At 38.1% G+C, this 22491-nt stretch overlaps 1 protein-coding gene across 4 annotated transcripts in view; it reads right to left on the reverse strand.

The window, feature by feature from the left end:
* SLC12A2 (solute carrier family 12 member 2) overlaps positions 1–22491 on the reverse strand; it is a 65922-nt gene that overhangs the window by 40831 nt on the left and 2600 nt on the right. For all 4 annotated transcript variants that reach the window (XM_069776080.1, XM_069776079.1, XM_069776082.1 and 1 more), the window contains exons 2-5: positions 5475–5594; positions 2861–2936; positions 2148–2243; positions 158–297 (exon numbers count right to left, since the gene is read on the reverse strand). In XM_069776080.1, the coding sequence (XP_069632181.1) occupies positions 158–297; positions 2148–2243; positions 2861–2936; positions 5475–5594 (432 nt within the window). The remainder of the gene's footprint in view (positions 1–157; positions 298–2147; positions 2244–2860; positions 2937–5474; positions 5595–22491) is intronic.

The raw sequence follows: 22491 nt of genomic DNA on the forward strand, positions 1-22491 counted from the left end.
CCTCATTTAGTTGAAGATGTCTCTTGCAGGGGGGTTGGACTAGATGACCTTTAAAGGTCCCTTCCAACCCAAACCATTCTATGATTCTATGATTAGATGACAGCTCAAACTTGCATAAAGGACAGTCTAATCAATAGAACTACTATCATCCATATACCTTGAGCAGCTCCACAACTGTCTCTGCAAAGCCAACAACATACATTGCTACTGCAACAGCATTGGCAAATGCAAAAATCAGACCTATGGCACCACCAAACTCTGGTCCCAGACTTCTGGAAATTAAGTAATATGCTCCTCCTGAAAGAAAAAACAGAAAAGACAAGAAAAACACTATGTGAAAGAGCCCAAGAATAGACAGTCACCAGCAATTTAAAGTTTACATGATCAAGATGCTATTTATTCTTTCATCTTCCCTGATGTATTAGAAAACAACCCAAAACTCAGTATTTTAGGAACAGGCATGATGAATTTTCAGGAATACATTTCAAGTTTTTAAAAGACAACAGTTGGAAATAATCACCTGACTCATGAACCACACCATATTATTCAGCTACGCAACCAGTTCTATGGTTAAAAAACAAACTGTGAAACACAAGCAGCAGCATTCCTCGGCTTTTTATTTCAAACTACTTAAAGTATTTGTGCATAGTTCTACTGTTACACATTTTCATTAGCTATAGCTCAAGAAACTGGCAAAGCAGACTAATAAACCCACTCAATTTCCAAACCTCCATGACCTGTTTCTTAAAGCTCTGTTAAAGGAATTTTCTGCCCCCCAATAGGACTCAAAACAATCACAAGGCCGCTCTATTTTTCAGAACCTATTATTTGTATTTTTGAGCTTGACAAATACAACATCTCAAACTCCACATGTGACAAATAGAAAACTGAGTATCTACAGCATTAGAGAAGAGTAAAATTTTAAAAATGTAGCAAAGGCACATTCCTCCAATTTAAGGCTAAGCTTTCTAGAAGCAACAAAATCCTCCAGCTCGAGACTGAAGTAATGGAGTGCATATTAAAAAGTTGCAACAGGAAATCCTTAATTTCACTGCTTTACAGTTCTTGTGCAAAATATATGTAGGTATCCAGCTTTAACATAATTTGTAAATAAGAATGTTAACATACGAAAAACATTACTGTAATATAAGATTTTCATAGGAACAAATGTGATTTTATGCTACAGTTCTTCCCATTCCTCACATCAAATTTTCTAATGAAGTCTTATTTTGCAAGAGTGGCTTTAAAATTAAAAAAAAAAAAAAAAGGCTCTTATACGAACAGGAAATCCGATATGTATAATGCAATTTAAAAAAAGAAAGGGCATTTAGGAACTAAGCTTGACATAATGCTAAGATTCATAGGTGATCCTTCCCATTGGGTCTGTTTACTTTGTGATAGTGAGGTTTTTCTCTTCATTCTTAACCAAGAGAATTTTATAAGCTTCTATTTTAATTCCACCACGTTTTCTGCTAGTAGCAGTCTTGTAATGTCACGAAGCAGTTTGAGCATGTCAAAGGCACCAGCCACTTACAAAACTACTTTATAGGAATTGCTGACAACAGCACACAAACCGTGAAAGAGAATGAAAAGCATCACCCTCAAGGAAGCTGGAGATAATCAAGAATTTGGAGAATTTCTTTTGTGTTCAAAAAAAAATCGTGATAGAACAAGAACATGTCCTTTTGTATGCTCTCATATACATAAGCTTATCCTTTTATAGGATGTATTTTTTCATTACTAAGTTTTATTTCAGGACATGAACACATACAAGCACACATGCACACCCTTAACCAACCAGATGCCGGAGAATATTAAGACCCTATTCATTCCTGGATATGTGTCTCTAAAAACATTTGTATTTCAAAAATTAAGAATAGATGTTTCGTCCACAGTGGAAAAACAAGCCACTAGTCAAATGAAATTAGCAGGCTAATTAGTGACTTTTCATTAATTACATGACCGCTTAGTCAAATAGAGATCACAGGGTAGGCTCTGCTCCTCAGAAAACTAACTCTTCTCTGTATTTTATTGAGGCTGTTTTTTCCCTGATGCTAAGAAAATGTAAAATAAATTAGAGGTCCCATCCTTAAGGTGTACGCTTCAGAGTGATGAAAGCTTTAAAAGTTTTCTGGAAGTATGTTTACCTCCTCTTACAAACCCATTTGTGGCTATTGCTGAAGTAGACAGTCCTGTAATAGTTGTCACAACAGTGGCCATTCCAATAACCAAGACAGACAGACCTTTTGGAAAAAGAGGGGTGAAAAAGGTGTAAGGTCCAGCAGTATTAAAATGTACAAATCTTCAACTTAACTTGGTTTAAAGAATTAGTCTTGCAAATAAACACAAATTTACTGTGTGTGGTCCCGCACATTCAAGCAAAAGGCTTCTTCACTCCCTTTTTGTACAGAGTAGTTTCCAGGATACAAACAAAACTGGATAAATGTTCTCTTTAATCAGCAGGGTAAAAGCTGTATCCTAGAGCTTCAAGGAAACACATGCCTTTTGTAGATGAGAGATCTTCTGCAGTCCAATACTTAGTTAAGCCTTTGAAGGAAATTGTTTATATACTACAGATTCTTTATGCAGATTTTAATAACCAGACATCAAAAGCTTATCTCTACAGTTCACTGAAGACTTACAAATGTCAGTTTTAAATTACATACCTTATAGCTAAATGAAAAAGGTCTAAGTAACTTCATAGGGCTTAAAGTTTTTTAAGGTAATTTACCCTTATCAAACTGGCAATACTACGGTCATTTTAAGCCCCTGTTTAAACTGTAAGCTCAGGATCACCACACTGGTTTTGGATCACATTTAAAAAGTCACTGAAACATAATTATAGCATTAGTACACATACCTATCCCAGCTTGTCCTACAATCCATGATAGTCTGATGAAGAGCATCACACCCCAAATATTTAACATACATCGTACCTAAGATAAAACAGAAATTTTACACAGGTTAGGTCTTACATGTGCAGTCATTTCCACTAATTCATTTCAGTTTTTAATGTTGGCAAAATTGTCTTGCCATCTTTCTTCACCACTTTTCAAATTATTCCACAAGAATAGATTTTTTAATTAGACAAGTTTAGGTTTGATTAAAAAAATAATCAAGGGAACCTAAATATGATTTAAAGTTACTACCTTGAACACAGATAACGTTACAGTACTTCAGTATCTGAAACTTGTAGTATGTCTTGACCAAACAATAAAAATAATTTAGACCCTAAGCTTTAGGACCCAAAATTCATACTAAAGAATACATGACTAAAAATAAGATTGTGAGGTCTACAAGCCTAGTTCAGATCTCCCAAAAATCTTCTCCCAAAAAATGCATTAAAGCAATACCCTACTAAATAATTTATTCTTTTTCAAAAACCAAACAACCTCCACAACTTCCCATCCTAGAACTTTTCCATCTTACAACACAGCTGCGCACTAAGAGGACGGGGGGTGGCTGGGTTGGCTTTTTATCCTATTTTAAACTCTTAGTCCTCAATAAAATAGAGTTTGCACTGTACAGAATTCAGACAGAAGACTAACAGTAGGTCTTAGGTTTCTCTCTTACCTAAAGACTACGGTATCAAGCCTACAAAAAGTTCAGCTGGCCATTAGAACTAGAAGGGAGACAAGGCCTTCTCCAAACCACAGAAGTAAGAAGCTGGCAGAGATTCAAAAAGTCTTTTGAAAAATGTAAATTACCTGAGCTGGAAATACTCACCCAGGGAGCGTATGTCTATGTGCTGGTGTTGGCTAGGGTGGAGTTAATTTTCTTCATAGTAGCTAGTATGGGGCTATGGTTTGGATTTGTGCTCAAAAACAGTGTTGATAATTCAGGGATGTTTTCGTTATTGCTGAGCAGTGCGTACACACAGTCAAGGCCTTTTCTGCTTCCCACCCCACCCCACCAGTGAGTGGGCTGGGGGTGCACAAGAAGTTGGGAGGGGACACAGCTGGGACAGCTGACCCCAACTGACCACAGGGATATTCGCTCAGCATTTAAAGCTGGGGGAAGAAGGGGGGGGGGGGGGGGGAGGGGGATGTCCAGAGTTACGGCATTTGTCTTCCCAAGTAACTGCTACACGTGATGGACCCCTGCTTTCCTGGAGTTGTCTGAACACCTGCCTGCTGGCGGGAAGTGGTGGATGAATTCCTTGTTTTGCTTTGCTTGCGCACGCGGCTTTTGCTTTGCCTATTAAACTGTCACCATCTCACAACCCAGGATTTTTCCCACTTTTACTCTTCCAATTCTCTCCCCCATCCCACCGGGGAGGATTGAGTGAGTGGCTCTGTGGGGCTTAATTGCTGGCTGGGGTTAAACCACAACAGCCTAACTAGGAACTACTAACTGCAACTTTCAAACCACTGAAAAGGAGATCATCCTCCTTGAAACTTTTAAATTGACTTTGGAAGAAAATGGTCAGCAACATTTACCCCGTAACTCTTTAATACTTAGAATTGTTGCTTACAAAAATAGTCCAATACAGCATTTGAGTTTGGAGAAATTCAAAGTCAGCTTCATACCTGCTTTAAAATTAACAACTCTGTCCTTGCTTGGGGTACTTCAATAGAAGTCTGTAACAGCTGCTTCACAGCTACCACAGGCACTCTCCTTCTCCCAAGGTAGAGAATATGGCTACTTCAAGACTTGTAAGGAAGTTGCTAATACACAGTGGAAGCTTGCTGAACTGAAGTTAGGTATTTTGAATGCTCAAGTTCAGCATGTTTTAACCAATTGTTGCATTTCCAGCCACCACTATAAATTCTTATAGCTTTGGAGAGTACATATTAATCATGGTACCTCATTTCCAAAATATTAAATTAGAATGTACTTGTAATAAAATCCACCATGTCACCTTTAATTTTTCACTACTCCAAATGGGGACAGACTCAGTTTTTTCCACCATTACTATATTGTATGTATTTTTAAGACTTCCACAACTTAGAAGAAGATGACTTTTTGTAACAGGTTCAACAAAATTTAAATACTTAATCCTGGTCAAGTTTTGCCATATACAGGTAGGTACTCTCCTCAACACTTTTTTTTTTTTTTGCTTATCTATAAATAAATAAATATATATTTTTCTAATACTTCAGCCCAAAACTTTACAGATCCAAAGTGAGCACACATTAAGTGTATTCTCTCCATTTGCATTTGTCTTTGTCACTTAAGATTAATATGTAGTTTTTCTACTACATATGAATACTTAAATAACCTTTTTCCTTCTTGGAAATCATGCAACTTCAAAACTGTAAAACCTGTGTTAAGAAACCATGATCCCTTCAAAACCTGAAGTATCTACTTCTTTAAAATTCAGTACAAGTAAGAGCAAGTCTTCCTAAAATTATGGCATTTTTCACATCTCTCATACATATTTTCTTTATACAGCGCTATCACAATCCCTCTCAAAAAAGGTTATTAGAAAGATCATATCTGTAAGAAACTGAGGCACAATACATCAAACTTACCAATACACCTTTTATCCAGCCAAACTTGACCACCCCTTTGCTATCAGGTGTGTAAGTGGCAGCTGCTTCCCCAGCTGGTGTGCCTTCCTCACCATTTGCATAGCCATCTTCAAAGGGCTCCTTGGGGGGGGAAATAAAGTTTATGTTTTATGTGATTAACAGAGTAGAGAGGGCATTTCATATTCATGTTGTTAAAAAATCCATCTGCTCGTGCAAACAGAAAAATTAAAGAATGACACAGCACAAGGTTTAAATTTTTCCTTTATGTTCCTTGCATGAGGCACATCTCACAGATTGCAAGGAATATAAAACAAACTTACACTGATGACTTGGGTATTCTGCTTCAGTTAGAGCAAACTGTTAGCAGTCAGAGTAATAAATATTTTTAGGAATCACTTCTACATCCCTAAGAAATAAACACCTGGTCTTTTAGAAAAAGAGCTACAAGATTTCAAATTCAGCTACTTCTACAGCACAGCAAGTTTTACTTCTTAATCTGAAAGTTTATATAGTTCTACCACAAGTTACTGGTCTCAGCTATAGCATTTCCTGCAGTTCAGACTTAGCTGTCATTTGATCAATTTTTCAGGAAATAAATTATTCACTTCCCTGCAAACTATTCTACTATTCATTGTAAGGCGATGCTGCTAGAAAGGAGGGTGGGAGAGTGGCATTTCAGAGAGAAGGAGAGAAGTCTCTTCCCAAACACTCTTCCTGTTTAAAAGAAGGGAAGGATGACAGATGCAAAAAACATCAGTCCCATGAACAAAGACCAGCTTGTGGCTTTTCTTTACAACTCTCAGCCTTACAATGCAGAAATCTTAATTGTTTGCTATATATTAAAAATATATGTGTATATACACATACTTGTTGCATGCTTGCTTTTCAAAAGGCAGTTTTGTTTTGCCAAGCCAGGAAAACACCTAAAAATTTAAACTCAAATATTTCCTACACTTGCTGCAAGAAATCTGCAGGAAGCACTCTAAGCAAAGTATGTTAGCTATCCAAGGCAACAAGTATAAAGAGTGAATATACCAGAAAGACCCTGAATACCATTCAGAGAATACTATTCAGCAAACCAACTCAAGCAGTATTTGTGAAGCAGCCTGCATCCCAGAGGGCTTAGAAAACATTTAAGCAATTAGAGGTCCAATCCCAACAAGGTAAAGGGCAAAACTCCCATTTGCTAAATAAGACACAAAATAGACTGGACCCACATTATGCTTTCAAGAAGTATGTTCCATGGTGAAGATACACAGTAAAAAAGTTTATTGTGAGATACTGTATTAAATACCTCCTCCTGATACATTAATACCAAATACACCATCAGCACAGAGTCCAGAGGAAATATTTATAGACCTATCACTTATGAAGGGTGTCATCCATATCCCCTTACAATTGCAGGACACATACAAACAAATAAAAAAACCCAAACAGATTATGTCAGCCTTATCTGAAGGTCATTAGCACTGATTCATGTCAGTGCTTCTCTCACTGACTCTGCATTATGAAATTCTCATAAAACCAGCTGTACCTGCAACACATCTGGAGAACCTGTATGGCATAAGCTTTCAACCAGTAAGCAGAATCATGATCAGTTTGCAGATCATTACCTTTAACAGACAGCTTTCTTAAATAGTAGGTTTTCTTGTCTCCAGAAGGGATTAAAAAAAAGAAGATAGATATCTATGTGCTATATACACATATAAGAGATTTGCTGATTATTTGTATTCAGGTACTCAAACCAAATCAAGCAAGAAGTGGTACGTGATCCATTTAGAGTGGTAAGAAGAACGGTGAGGACCAAAAAAGAGAATTACCATGCTGCTACATTTAAGATTTTACACAGAATTAACTCTAGCATCTCTATGTCAAGAAGTAGAACAGTAACTAACTAGTTTTAATTCAATACATACAGCTACCACTCATTTGCTGAGCCTATGCTGACCTGCCTAAGCCAGAACTGAGGAAACAGAGAGCCCTCTAACAAGGCTCCTCACCCAACTCAGACACATCTGGAGCTCATGACAGAAAAGAATGAGCCTACATACTGCCCTGCTCTGATACCCTTGAGTATCCATCCTTCAGATGACTTTTCTAGAAAGGCAGGAATAAATCTCAAAAATTTCTAGGTATTAATGTCTCCCTCATCAGATTCTGCTGTTTCCAGCAGCACTTACTAGAAGTTTCTCCCTGCTTCTCCCCCACCCACCTTCAGAAGTGGGGAGGAAAAAAGAAAAAAAAGATACATTAAAACAAAGGACAGATTAATAAACATGTTCACAACCATGGCAACAAAACCTCCAATCAAGCATGCAACGGTCTAACTATATATTATTATTCCTTCATACAAAATCCATTCTTATTTCTCATAGAAAAGCATCACATTGTACTTGCAACAATTTTAAAGCTTTGCATAAAGGGAGTCACATTTATATTATCCAAGCAGATTTTATGCTCTGGCCAACAAAACAGCCAACATTTGATAACATCTTCTGGTATTATAAAAAGGCACGTCATGTCTCTATTAAGAAACAATAAAATTGTTCTTTGAAAAGACTGGTCAGGGAGGATCACGGAAGGGCTGATAGAAATCTGTATCTTAATGTCCTAAAATACTGAAACATTATATGCTACTAAAGTAGTTCTGCTGTAATACTGAGTCACGACACTTTTTTTTTTTTTTAAACAAGCTGAAAGTTTTCATTTACTGCACATTTAGGTTTTAAGAGAAGGTGGTGAATATCCTAATATCTAGTGTAAGAGACAATTATATACTTTAGCATATGACCATGGCTGGCCAGGTATTGGTAAAACCTGCGTGTATCAACAAGATGACCTCCAGAGGTCACTTCGAACCTCAACCACCATGTGATAGCTACACATTTTCTATAGTGCTCAAACAAGCCCATAGCTCAGCCTGTTGTATTCTGGGAAGGAGATAATGGCTCGCAACTGATATCTTGAGTTATCAGTTACCAGATCAGCTCCAAGATACGCACACTATGAAAACAAGAAAGTTTTGTTCTGTGTGTCTTGTCTCTCCACACTATGCAATATTTCTTAGGAGAGCATTTTGAAGCACGCGCAAAATGTAATAACTGAAAGGTTATTGCTGGTTATTAGTGCTAGTGGGTGCCCAATAAAGCACCAGTCAGAACAGATATTAGAGTGTGGGCACAAAAGAATTCCACTACACAAGGCTCCAAGTTCAGCGCTTTAATGTGAGATTAAGAGAGCACCACTGTGGTCTCAGCTGTAAATAAAGCAGGCGTAGTATTTTTCATGCTTGTGCTCATGAGGAAACAATGCTTCTTCTCAAGTCACATACTGAATGGAAAAAAATGCACTAGCACTATTTTAGAACAGCAATACATGTACGATAAGATCTTCATCAACAGTAAAAAACACTAACACACTGTGGATTTGGAGGGGGTGTAACAAAAGGGGAAAGAAAAGAGAAGGTTTTAGCATTTCAGATCAAAAATGCTGTTACTAACACAACTTTTTAATCAAAATAGTGTATTTTATTTAATCAGTCCAAAGGACACTGAGTTATGGTGTTCAAATGCACTGTTAAAAGGAAAAATAAGATACATTTACATGTTGACAATTCTATCATACACTGATAGGAATTCAGCCAAGAAACAGTTAAATTCTGTTCCTACACAGAAATTTCCATTGCTGTATCACAGTGCACTGAAAAGTACAGATAATCTACTATTTCATCTCCAGTACTGGATCGTAACAATAAGTTATTTGTGCCAATTGTGAATAGCCTCCACATTTATTAGAAGTGGATTAGTAATGAGAAAAGACTTGTTAGCTAGAAGACATCTAAGATTTTTCACACACAGCTTAAAATACAGTGGTGCATGGAAAAGTTTCTCATCAGTAAAAACTGCTATTTAGTTTTACTGAGAGTTCTTGATAGTGGTCTGTGTCATGCAGCACGTTTATCTGTGGTGAATTTATCTAGATCCCATCTTAAAGGCAACATTGTTAGGCTATCTTGAATGGTATGAGATGACACCAGAATAGACAGATGCACATGAAGTCTTCTACTCTTGCTTCTTTTCAAGTATCACAACATGGAAGCCCCAAGTAAAGGACAGGACAATCAGCAAGTTTGTATCTAAGACTATGTGGTTCTTCAGACAGACCGCTTACTTTACCGTCTGCCTGATTTGGCAAGTCCCAAGTAGTAACTTCTTTAACTAATCCTTCCTATTGCCATTACTATTCTACAAAGGGAGGCCAAAGAAGCACCTAGGAGTAGAGCATTTATTTAACTGCTCTTTTTCCATCTCTCAAATGTGATCAGTTACAGGTTTAGCACATGGCATATAGTATGGGCTTCTCCTCATACAAATTCCTTAGAAAGGCTTCAAAACAGTAGCTTTTTCTTATCTTAGTAGGCTATAGTACTGAAGCTGATTTAAATAGCTAATACTATCAAAACCTTAAAGAAAATCAAGAACCTAGTCTTTTCAAGCTCCAGTTGCTGCAAGGAAATATAAAAATGGCATTCCACTATATTTAATCAACAGAACAGCTGCTTATATTTAAAACTGCTTTGTACTTACATATTCTGACACTGAGCATGGTGCTCTCATCATTTAACAAGCTTACGGAGGACAGGAAATAAGGGAAGCTGCCTGAGAACCATATTTTACCAACACAGGTACCACAATTCTGTTCAGCAATGGGTCTATGTCCTCACCAGCTACAGTCAAAGCCTCAACAACAGGATCATGCTTTCACCTGCTAGGAGCTTTGTGGTTAGGGATGTTTGCAGCAATCATCACGGACAGTGGAACCGTTCTTCACAAGAGCGAGATACCTGCACACATCTTCAGCACTCCTTCACTGCGGCTTCCAGCATTACTACCAAGCTGTTCACTACACCTTACCATAACAATTTCTTGTTTCTCCCAAAGGTTATCTTCACAGGCATCACCATTTTTAAGAACTTCTTTTCGTGGAAGGAAGCAACCAGTAAAATGTATTGATCCAGATGTAGCATGCCAGCTGTCTCAACAGTGGAAAAATCATTACTTGTAGAGATGATACTCCTAAATAGCCCAACTCTATAGCTGCACACAGTTAAGACTATGGCTACTCAAGTACAAAACTTGACAGTACAGAAGATTTTCAGAGTTAACACAGCTCAAAACATACATGGAAGAAAAGCTTATTAACGTTTGTTTTTACTTTTCTAATTCAAACATACTTTACCCAGAGTGTAGATAAAATAAAAATGACAGATTGAAGGAAGTTATCAACAGCAGCAGAATTACTAAACATTCTGCCCAGAAGATCCTAACACTTCCCACTATTTTTAAAGACTAAAAATCTTGTTTTGGATAAGCAAGCATTCCACTTTGCCTCCTGGAATGAACTTTCAGATTCTTCCTCCCACGTCACCTATGAGACTTCTAATGATCTGAATAAAAGGTTTAGAAAGTGCTAGATGTACTGTATGCATAGAATAATCCTGCTGACATAGGTGTTTACCTCTCATGCAACAGTGACAACTTCTGCAAACAGTTTGTACTGGTACAAATATATTTAAGTGTGATACTGCACTACCAAAGAATAAGCAAGCTATTAAATGTTGTCTGTAGAACACTAAACTGTATCAAACACATCTGTTCTTTAAACACTGGTTTTGCAGCATGCTAATGTTTGCAGTCATAAAATTCCCAGTTTGTGCCTAAGAGTCTTTGATAAGCTGTTTTTATGTTTTCATGCTTTTATCTAACCAGTGGTGAAAGAAACCAAGAGCACTGAGTTTCCTTTCCAAAATGTCTAAATCTCTGTGGAATGGTTTTAAGCATATTGTTGTCCAGGGACCCAAGATTGAGTCCTGTGATTAATACTCTATCAAGAAAAGTCTCAAATTTGATTGTCTGAGAATACAAAGTATTTCAGTACTTAATTATGTGAGAGGAAAATTAAGTTCTCACCAGTCTTTGACTTGATCTGGTGACACTGACTACTGTTTGTAACCATTTTTTTCAATGAACCACTGTTCAAAATGGCTGAGATAACTCTTCTTAACTTCGCTCTGTAGACTAACAACAAATCACAGCAAGTTTTTAAAGCTAAGTTCGAAAAACATCTCTGCCAGATCTGACAGTTTTCAAGTGTTTTTTGTAAGGGAAACAAACATCTCTAAGAGGGAATAAGTACTGTAGGTAATTACTTTCAAAACATCTTACTCTACAAAAAACTCTCTTAAAGACGGTCAGTATTGGCATGGACAGTCTATTTTGTAAACTGGTAACACTGGTAATACTGTTGTTGACAAACAGCTATTTTCATCTCTATACTGATCTGTTTCAGAAGTGCTAACTTTAAACCTTTGTTAGATAGCCTCATTGCTTTCATTTATGCCACAATGAATATACCTAAGCCTCCCTTCCATTAAAACCCCAGAAGTAGACAGCAAGTATCATAGCCAAACCTGACTGAAACAGCTATTTCTTAAAAAAGGCAATTGGCTACTTAGACCTATCAAACAATGCAGAAGAATCTTCTTAGACCTAGGAACTGGAAACTCAATCCCTATGAAAGCAAAATAAGGAAAAAACCCATATGCTGTCTACATCTCTCACTACCCTTGAAAGAACTCTTTTTCTGGCCTACCCTACATATCTTCAGAACACTATCACCTTGTTACACAGTAACAATTTAAGAGAAATGATCATAAAACCAGAAAAACAATTCTGTAATTTTAAATATTGCATGCAGTTCTAGTTCTTCATCACCTGTCCTCTGCTGGGATAAGGATGGCGATAGGGTTATCATGAGTTAGTAGGAAACTAAGAACTAGCGTGCCCAACTCTCGATTAATTCTTCATAATAGCCCTCATTCTGATGAAAGAGCAGTGAAAGTGCAAATTCTAAAATTGAAAGTAGATTTTCACTTTCTACATCTTAATTACATCACTAACATACATCTTACTAACATATGTAATAGTCTGAATCTTTGGTCCTTCAAACAGGGTGATAATCCAAGTGAACACAGTTGCCTTTCACTTAAAGATTGCTACTCATTAAAAAGAGTAGCTTCCACGGACACCTAGAGCTGTTTACAATTTGCTAGTAATTCGTTAGTTAAAAATAAACTTGCCAAGTTAGCAAAACAGATTCAGGTGTTCAGGTTTTTCAGGAGTTAGATGGGAAGCCTGAGTGATTAGTATTGCTACCAGTGGGAAAAACCCAGTCAGGTAACACATGCAAAAGAAAACATGGCAGAGGACATGTTCAAGACATCTCAGTCTGCCTAAATACCTTCTTAGCATTTTCTTTAAAAAACAAACTCAAAAACCACACACTTTCAGGGAACATTGCTAGTCATTGTGCAATGACTAGCTGTTGATGGCAGTTCAGAAAAGTCAGCAGTTATATTAGGTACTTCACTGCTTGGTTTTAAATCAGGAATGAATTATAGCAGATTTGCTAATAGAATTTATAATTCGCATTCCTTGTTTGAAACACATGTAAAATGCTGCTACTGTACTGTAGCTCCAGTATCTTTACAGTCATAACCTAAAAAAAGCCTACTAACCCATTAAATGTCACCCAGCAGTTACCTACAGCAACAGGAGATAAAATACCCAGATAATACATGATCTGTTCTTAAAACTCAGGATACCTTGGAATCAAACATGAACAGCTTCAACCATTGGTTACTCACCTCAAAGGAAATCCTTTTCAGGTTTGCAATCAAGAGACCAAAACTTAAGTGCTTTGGCTATATTACCTTCTCTACAGTTACAAATTTAAAATACAGCAGCAAATCCTTTTGGCATCCACTTGCAGAGATTTTAAAAGAGACTGCATCAAACACAAAACGTTAATGTTATCTTAAGCTGAAATTAAAGTCTGTTGTACTTTGATTACAGCAGAACCATTTTAAACAGAAGAAATTTATAGTTACAATGAGCATGTCAACTGAAGAATTAGCCACATACATGTCTCTGCCATCAGCTTGTATTTCAGCGTCTTGCAACTCAATACTGCTTTTAACAGAGAAACATTAAGCAATTTGTGTGTGCGTGTGTATTTTCTGATTTTAAAAGCTATTTTTACTTTACTTCTTTTAAAGGGATAGAGAATCATCCATACTTCCTCTCAAATCTTACAAGTAGTATGATATACTAACCAGGCTAGCAAGACTGTTAATCAAGAGACTTACTCAGGTATTTGATTTCAGCTTTGGAGCAAATCATCTTTTTTTCAATGTGGTATACTTACAAAGGACAGATAGAGGAACCTTGTTTATAAAGCTCACCACCACTTAACATCTTACATGCACACAATTTTTTTTGACTGATCTCTCAGCCTACTAACCACACAAAGGCTATGGACTTTTCTCTTTAAGGAGGTGATTATGAACCTCCCCTCCTAATACAGGATGGGTACAAACTGCAATCTGGTAGACTTTTGCTTGAAGGGAAAGGCCTGGAACAAATTCAGAAATGAAGCAACAGCAAATCTGCCCACACTCAGGAGTACTTTGGTGAAAATACACAGAATCTGGTCCTTGACTGATCTTGAAGAACTTGATCGTCACAGCAGTATCCCACAGCCACTAACTCATCATGTCACTTAAGTAATCCAGGCATTAGAACATTGTGTAATATTCTAATGGTGATCTCATTCCCTCCTCTACCTGCTTTCTCTACTGCATCACCAGGAATTTTGAGTTATCAGCCCTTTATAAGGAAAAAAAGTTGTAATGCTTTCCTAAGCATCACATCAAAATAAAGCCTCTCTCAACGTAGATTACTAATCAGTGCCTCTGGAAACAGTGACAGTGTCAACACCATTTGATCTAGTTGTCACAATATTAGCATAGGAAGTTCAGATTCAAATCTTTGCATTCTAACAGAGAAGGACTAGCTGTATTTACAGAAGAGAAGTTCCAGAGGAAAGCACTGAAGTCTAGATAGTCATGCAAAGGCTGAGATTTGAAAGCCGGCAGCCAGTATGGTGTGACCAGATGGAATCCTTTCAAGTGGCTTTTACATATGACATGGCAGCAAAGTTTTGTTGACATATGCAGGTCTGCAAGAGCGGTATCCTATCTGAAATAGAAATAGTATTTTTCTTCCTCCATACCAAAAACAGCACTTCAAGAGCATTTTGCAAAAGCATCAACATAAAGAAAACTCTCTACATCTTCACAGCTTGATTTATACATCCCTCCATAAGTACAGGATGATATGAATACTCTCAGCAAGCTGATCATGAGAATTAGAGACCAATGAGAAAAGAGCTCTGTTCAGCAGCTATGCAGTGTAGCTACCCCATGGTAGGCCCACAACGCTTATGTTCTGCACCCCCAGAAACACTGTAGGCAAAGTGAGGCCTTCCTGTCAAGAATAGTCAACATGGTCTGCCACCATAAAAAAAAAAAAAAAAGAACAAACTTCCTTTGCCAGTCTCTCTAATTCTTCTAGTTAGCAGGAAATTGCACCATTAACATCTAGTCACAAAAAAGGAGGCATGACTTCCTGCAAAAGTGTAGGGGCAACCAATCCAGCCAGCTTAAGAGGAAGAAATACATGTAGTCTATTTCATACCTCAAGAATACACCTCAGTTCTGGTTTTGATGGATCACTCCTGTCTTGCCCTCTCCAGAACCAAGATATTAGTTTCCCTACTGCATCAATGTATTCGGTCCTTTCCAGAAGAACCACTGTACTATAAATTATTCTCAAGGTAATACTTATCAAAGCAATTATTTATTACCGTGCAATGACCATCATATTCCTTTTGAGATCCATTGGCATGAAAAGAGGAATCACACTTCTGAGGAAAACAGATCCAAGGCTCTGAACACAGGTAGTTTTCACTTGATTATATTAAAAACATAACTCTGATACACCTCTAATGGTTAGAGACCTTTTAAGCGTTTCATGTAATTTTCTTGTTCTGCAGAATGAAGCAGATGCAGCATTTGATTGCATAAGAGCTGAATCAAGTCCTATTAGCAACGCTCTTGCATAGCAGTTTACATATTCAAGTATAGTCCGAGAAATACAATGTTCTGTAAATAAGTACAAAAGAGAATCCATTTCAGTCTTTCTCAAGAACTTGTTTCCAGCACAGCAAATTCCCAAGTCTTCTATACTCCATCCCCCCAAAGAGGTTAATTTGAAGCATTCTTGCTCGTAACACCTTTCAGTTTTCATCCACTTCTGCAAAACAGAATGATGGACTTTCCATTCAAGAGGTGGAGGATGGGGAGCAAGTGTACCACACTATGCACCAGTAACCTTAATAAAACTTTCCATTTTAATTAGAAGTCTAGTTCTAAGTGTAGTAAGTTCATGAAAAATTACATTTAACCTATTTTCTTACAATAGACTAAACAGCCCATTGAAATAATCTTAAAAATATCAATTAAGTACTGACTGAATTTTTAATGTCATGCCATGAAGTGATAGATACAGCTACAGGCACGGCCCATGAGCCAGCACTGAGCAGGGCTGGTACATCCATGTAGCACAGCACTTACTTGTACTGGCACAGCACTACGTTCAAGCCAAAGCTGCCAAATTGCTTACAGCTCAAGAGCAATGTTACTTGGAATACTCTTCGGAGTCTCTCTACCACTACACCCTCAGGGTAAGTTGAAACACTAACCTAGCATGACAGTTTCTTTACAGCTGAAACTGACATTGCTGTTTTCTTTGACTTAAAAAAACCCTGAATAATGTGAAATAGAAGCAATTCATTTGAAGGAAAGTTAACTAGCAAAATGAAGATGCAAGAGATAAAGCTTCCTTGTCAAAATGGAATTTTAGGAATCTTTTACTTTTTTTTTTAAACACCTCATCCTTAAGTCAGTTAAGTTTACCAGGCACAGATAACGCATCTTAGTTTTTAATGGATAAAAAGAAATTTTATTAAGTTGATCAGGCCTAATCAGCATGCTGAAGTGTAGAAATAAATCAAGAGACGTTCCATACACTCAAGCTGCCAGAACTGGACAGCTTCCAAAATACTGAAAGGCAAACAGTTCTAAGTCAACTATTTAAAAAAAAATTCTCAGAAGTGAACAAAATGACCATATTGTGATTGCTATTACCTTTTGGTTTTGGTTTGTGTGGTGGGCTTTTAGTAGCGGCGGAGGGGCTGCAGGGGTGGCTCCTGTGAGAAGCTGCCAGAAGTTTCCCCAGCTCCAAGTCAGACCCACCACTGGCCCAGGCCAACCCAATCAGCGACAGTGGTAGAGCCTCTGGGAGAACAGATTTAAGAAGGGGAACCTGCAGTGAGTAGTGGGATTGGAATGTGAGAGGAACCCCTCTGCAGATATCGAGGTCAGTGAAGAAGGAGGGGAGGAGGTGCTCTGGAGGAGGGGATGCCCCTGCAGCCCGTGGTGAGACAGCAGGCTGTCCCCCCCCTCAGCCCATGGAGGGGAGCAGGGGAGCAGATGCCTACCTGCAGCCTGGGGAGGACCCCACGCCAGACCAGGTAGATGTCCCCGAAGGTGGCCATGACGCCATGGGAAAGCCCGCACTGGAGCAGCCTGTGCCTGAAGGACTGCAGCCCAAGGGAAGGACCCACGCTGCAGCAGTTTATGGAGGACTGTCTCCAGTGGGAAGGACCCCATGCTGAAGCAGGGGAAGAGCAAGGAGTCCTGCCCCTGAGGAGGAAGGAGCAGCAGAGATAATGTGTGATGAACTGACCCCAACCCCCATTCCCCTTCCCCCTACGCTGTTGGGGGGGGAAGAGGTAGAGAAAATCAGGAGTAAAGTTAAGCCCAGGAAGAAGGGGGGGTGGGGGAAGGTGTTTTAAGATTTGGTTTTACTTCCCATTACCCTTGTTTTTATTTCATTGGTAGTAAATTAAATTGATTTTGTTTCTTCCCCAAGTTGAACCTGTCTCTTGCCCATGACCATAAGTGGCAAGTGATCCCTCCCTGTCTTTGTCTCGACCCATGAGCTTTTCTTCATATCTTCTCCTCCTCATCCCACTGGGTCCGGGGGGTGGCAGGGGGAGGACAGAGTGAATGGCTTCGTGGTGCTTTGTTACCAGCTGGGCTTAAACCACAACACCTATACCACAAAGAGGGGGAAAATGTGTGTGTGGTTGTTCATGCACAAATATTATATGCAGCTTTAAGAAAAAAATCTAAAGGACACAAGAGAAGATGTAGTACACTGGTTTGAATTACTCCAAGATACTGATCTTGCCAACCTCCTCCTCTGCAAGAATGTTCTTCAAGAATGAAAATCATCTAAGGTCTAATCAAATGCAGTACCAAAAGGGAAAAAGTTAAGATGAAGATTAATTCTGCAGCACCTTCCTCTTTAACCAGTTCTCAAATAGCTCACGCTTAAAGAAAAGCTGCCCAGCTAGAGAGAAGTTATTGCTATTCTTTCAGGTTCTGGTCTTGAACTAGTCATTGATACTAACAACATGTCAGCAAAGAATGGTTTATTAAAAAAAAAAAAACAAACCTCCAAACAGGCACTCCCTCCTTCCTTCCCTAGTTGTACTCTTCTGACAAATTACAAAGCCTTTTCTTCTGACATGAGCACTCAAGACATTCATAGTACACTGCAGTGCTCTCCAAGGGGTGCACAAGACAGTCCACTGGGAGTGTGGGAAGAAAATATTTTTTTGTAATGTTAATAAAGTACAAAAAGATTCCTGAAAATGTTTATTTCATCTTTATCTCATCCTTTAATTTTTATTTTGTACCATACACAATATCAGTACAGTAGTACACATATAAAACTGATAAGTAAATAAATATATGTATATTAGGCATGCATCCTGAAAAAATTTTTAGATACAAGTGTGCAGCCAAAAAGATTGTGGAGGCCACTGGTGTACTGGATCAGTGAACTGACTCACCACATCCAGTGCAAGATTCTGCAGTTCAAGGGGGGTGTTTGCTTTCTGTAAAGCACATCAGTTCCAAGATCCAACTCAAAAATACAAACATCACTACAAGAGAGAGCACAAGAGTTTACCCCTTTCAAGAGGAGCCCACACTTTTGCTGTCAAACTATAACCCATTAACAGTTATTTCCAGCTTCTCTGGAACAAGATAAAAACAAAGCAGTAAAAGCAATATTATCAGTCTGCTGAACACAGTTCAAGGGTTTCAGTATTCCATAGGTGTTTTGGACTAAAGACTTATCACAAAGATCAGATAAGAGATTCAAGCATCAAAGGATGTAAAATTACAAAATACACATGGTCGTCGTAAAATACAAACCCTGAAGGACTAATGAACGATTTACTGCTGCAAACAGAACAGTACAGTAATTTTTTCCCTTGATGAAGATGGTGGTTAATTAAGCACAGTATCATGATAAACAAAGTGAGAATTCTCCACACAGATTGAAAAAGCATAAAAACACCACTTTGCATGATGCTAGTAAAGCCTCATCTGAGCACAGGTGCATTGAGCTCACTGTTCATCACTTTTGAAAAACAAGAGCAGTTACAAATTAAAGGCTTCTATGACATCCAAGAGCACAGAGACTAAAAGAGTTTCTCTTGGTTTATTTTAGTACAATGAAGTTCAGAAAGAAAATTTTAAATTCTGATTACAAATATAAAGGACAGCAAGAAGGAAAAGAAGCTATCCAAATTAAATCACACTGACTCAAGAACTAGGAGACCTACTGACTGTAAGCAAGATTCAGCAAAGTAGTACAATAAAAACTATCTGCAAGAGGGTCTCAGTCTTCAGCAGAGGGAGAGGAGAGGAAGGAGGTTTTAAAAGATAGACCTTATATAACATGGTCAGCTAACTTGATAACCCAGAATCATCTGGAATCATCTTTTAGCCTTTTATGCATCTTTAGCTGAGCTCTGTTTTCTTTACAGCCTAAGCAGACACAAACCAAGAACTGGAAAAAAAAAAGTTAGAGGTGCAGCAGTCATTCAACATTTTCAAGGGAGAATACATTCTTTGTTAAAAAGGAATGCCATATACAGCCTTTTCACTGTGATTAAGTTAAACATTTTAAGTTATCACAAAACTGCAATGCTCAGGAAACTACAAATCAAAGCCAGAAAGATAGTTTAAAAGAATTATAGCCATCCAACTTGAGTAAAAACAAACAAAAAACCTCAATTCTGCATCAAGACTATCAGTAATGTGTTCTTTCTTATCTCTGTCTCCAAATTCAGAGGACAGGTGCATGAATTTATGTGTGGGAGGAAGAAAAGCACACTTGTGTTTTTAAATGCCTTTGGGGCTTTGTTTGTTTTTTTTAATTTGGGCTGGCAGGGTGGGGGTGGTGTAAAAATCTTCCTCCAAGATCACTACCATCTAGCCTGTCAAGGGAATCAGCTAGTACTTTCAGTGAGTGTTTTAACAAACAACAGAACAAGGCTACCAGCAGGGGGCTTAGTTGACATAATATCCGCTTACCACAGCTTAAATGACTGCATAAGAGACATACCAAATCAGGATCACTCACGTACTGTGAATTTTATTCCTCAAAAAATATAAGCTTCCCAATTAAGGCAATGCTATACACAAAAATTATAAGTTAATGCATAGTAGTGGATTACTAAAACACAGTCCAATTCTGAATACTTCAGAAGTATTAGCCCTCCAGAACCGTACGGTCTGTGACATTACAGCATGGTAATTTTTACATTGAAGAAGACAAAGGCAGACAGAATGTCTTCTACAGGCTATAGCTTTACTCAGAGGTAGCTGACCTAGGCAAAAGAGATATTACTAAACTGTGAGATAGAAAAAAAAATAAGAAAAGCTAGGACACTTTTGATCTTGCTACTGTCTGAAGGCAGATCCCCTCAAGAGGGCAGGGGACACCACTGCAACTGCAACAAAAACCTACATATGGTGGTATGCTGTTTCCCTCCCACTTCTTTGTTGCTAACCATCCTCTCACCTCTGCATCTCTGGAGACTAATGTTCCTGCAAAGCATCACTTTTATCTATGAGATTGGCAACTGTAACAGCATCACCAAATTCCCTCTGACATCTCTCTAAAGAAGAGTAAAACTAATGCACAGCATTGGGTAAGCAACAGATTGATCACTGTGGCTATCTACAAAGATATATGAAGACAAGACCCCTCACTTGAAATTTACCATGATAGACCAAGATCAGTAGTATGCAATTCATCCACTTCAGAGTACTGCAGCATTACCCAACTGTGTTTCCACAACCACCTTCAAGAACAATCCCTTTCTTCTCTGCTGGGAAAGCCACTGTTGGAAACAGCCACATGAAACCTGAAGTGGTTAGACACCTATCCTACCAGGACAGCAAGACAAACCCTTATCAAAAGGCACCCCCTCTATATGTGAATGCGCATCTTCCTCAAACACTGCATCTTCCTCCAACAGTGTTTCCTTTTCTGTGTGAACAGAATCAGTAGAAGAGTTAAGACAGATGAAACGTGTAAATAAAACTAAGGAAAAAAAGAATCTGTTCTGTAATTGGCACTAGCATCAACATTACTACAACACTGCCTCACTATTTATTTACTTTTTAAAAGGAAAAAAGAATAGCACAAACTAACTGCAAGATGAAATTACTACATTCAAAGCAGTGAACCACATGGCTAGTGAACACATTTTTGGATCAGTCTTAACACAAAATAACTGCCAACCTTGATGCACTGGGTCAAGAAGCAGGGGCGTAACAATAGGTCTTTACAGAGTGCAAATTTTATGTAAAGGTACTGGGTAGGTTGTTTATACCAGCTGCCCTACTAAGTCTTTGACATACATGCTGTACAAGATAATTTAGTACATAAACCACAGCTAAAGAGGAGGTTAATTTTTCAAGTTCTTGGAAGTCAGTGAAATATCCTCCTTAATGCATAGTATTATTCAACACTAGAGACCATTACTGTTAGTCAGCAGGTACTGAAGTCATTTTGGGAATGGAGACAGTAAGCCCCCTGAAACACAATGGAAAAAGCACAATGGCTTTGTGAATATCTTTCATATAAAAGTATGGCACCATCATGATTTAAAAGTTATCAGCACTCTGTGGCCAGAAATCAAGTACATAATCACAGATGTGGTATATTTTATACTCCAGAAACTGGGAAAAATATAAGTATCCGATGCTATTAGAATGCAGGACACACCCTTATTAAAAGCTTTTGTGTTCTCGACTTTATCTTGCAAACTATTTTGCTAAGGTCTGAAGTGAAAACAATTGCTTCCCTTCTTCATGTAAGCCTAAATGCTAACACAGTAATTGTTTTGGAAATGAAACATCCTCCTACAGAACAGCTGAGTTACTATGCAGAACTTCAACTTCACTTCTCAAGTTTATACTATGATTGTTTTTGAAATTAATACTTAAGCATAGTATCAAATGTAATTGAAATTGCATATTCCATCCCCAATGTTGCGTGGTTTGGGGGGGGGGGGGGGCACAGCAGACAGGACATGGCTAAAATATCTTCATTTAGACACCTATCTACACTGCAGAATAAATTCAAGACATTTGAGAAATTAATGCTCACAATGAAACTGTTCTGATAATGATCCTGTAATTAGGTCATCTACAGCTCCTCTATGCCACAACCTACCAAGAAAATTGCTTACCATGCATTTATCCTTTATGAAGAAATTAACACTTTTAGAAACTATAGTTCCAGAATAAGTTAGATTCTGCACTGCAATGTCTTAACAGTGTCATAAAGAGCCTTCTAGACTGCTGCAATATAAACACACCAAAAAACTATCTGCTAAGCTTGGCAATTCAAGTAATGCTCTGCTTACAGAACAGAGTATCTAACGACCCGGTCATCCCATCATGGATCAGGACTCAGAAATGGGGGGGGGGGGGGGGGGGGGGGGGGAGATCAAAAAAAGGAAAAAACAAGTATGTTTTCACATACGTTATGTGGCTTATTTATAGCATATCTAACTCCATGCACAAGACAGTAACTGCCAACTTCCATTCCATACTAACTTATAATCAGAGTATAGAACATCATTTAACTCCATCCAGAGTGGACCTGAAAAGCAAAAGTAA

This window comes from Haliaeetus albicilla, chromosome Z, assembly GCF_947461875.1.
Source record: "Haliaeetus albicilla chromosome Z, bHalAlb1.1, whole genome shotgun sequence".
NCBI lineage: Eukaryota > Metazoa > Chordata > Aves > Accipitriformes > Accipitridae > Haliaeetus > Haliaeetus albicilla.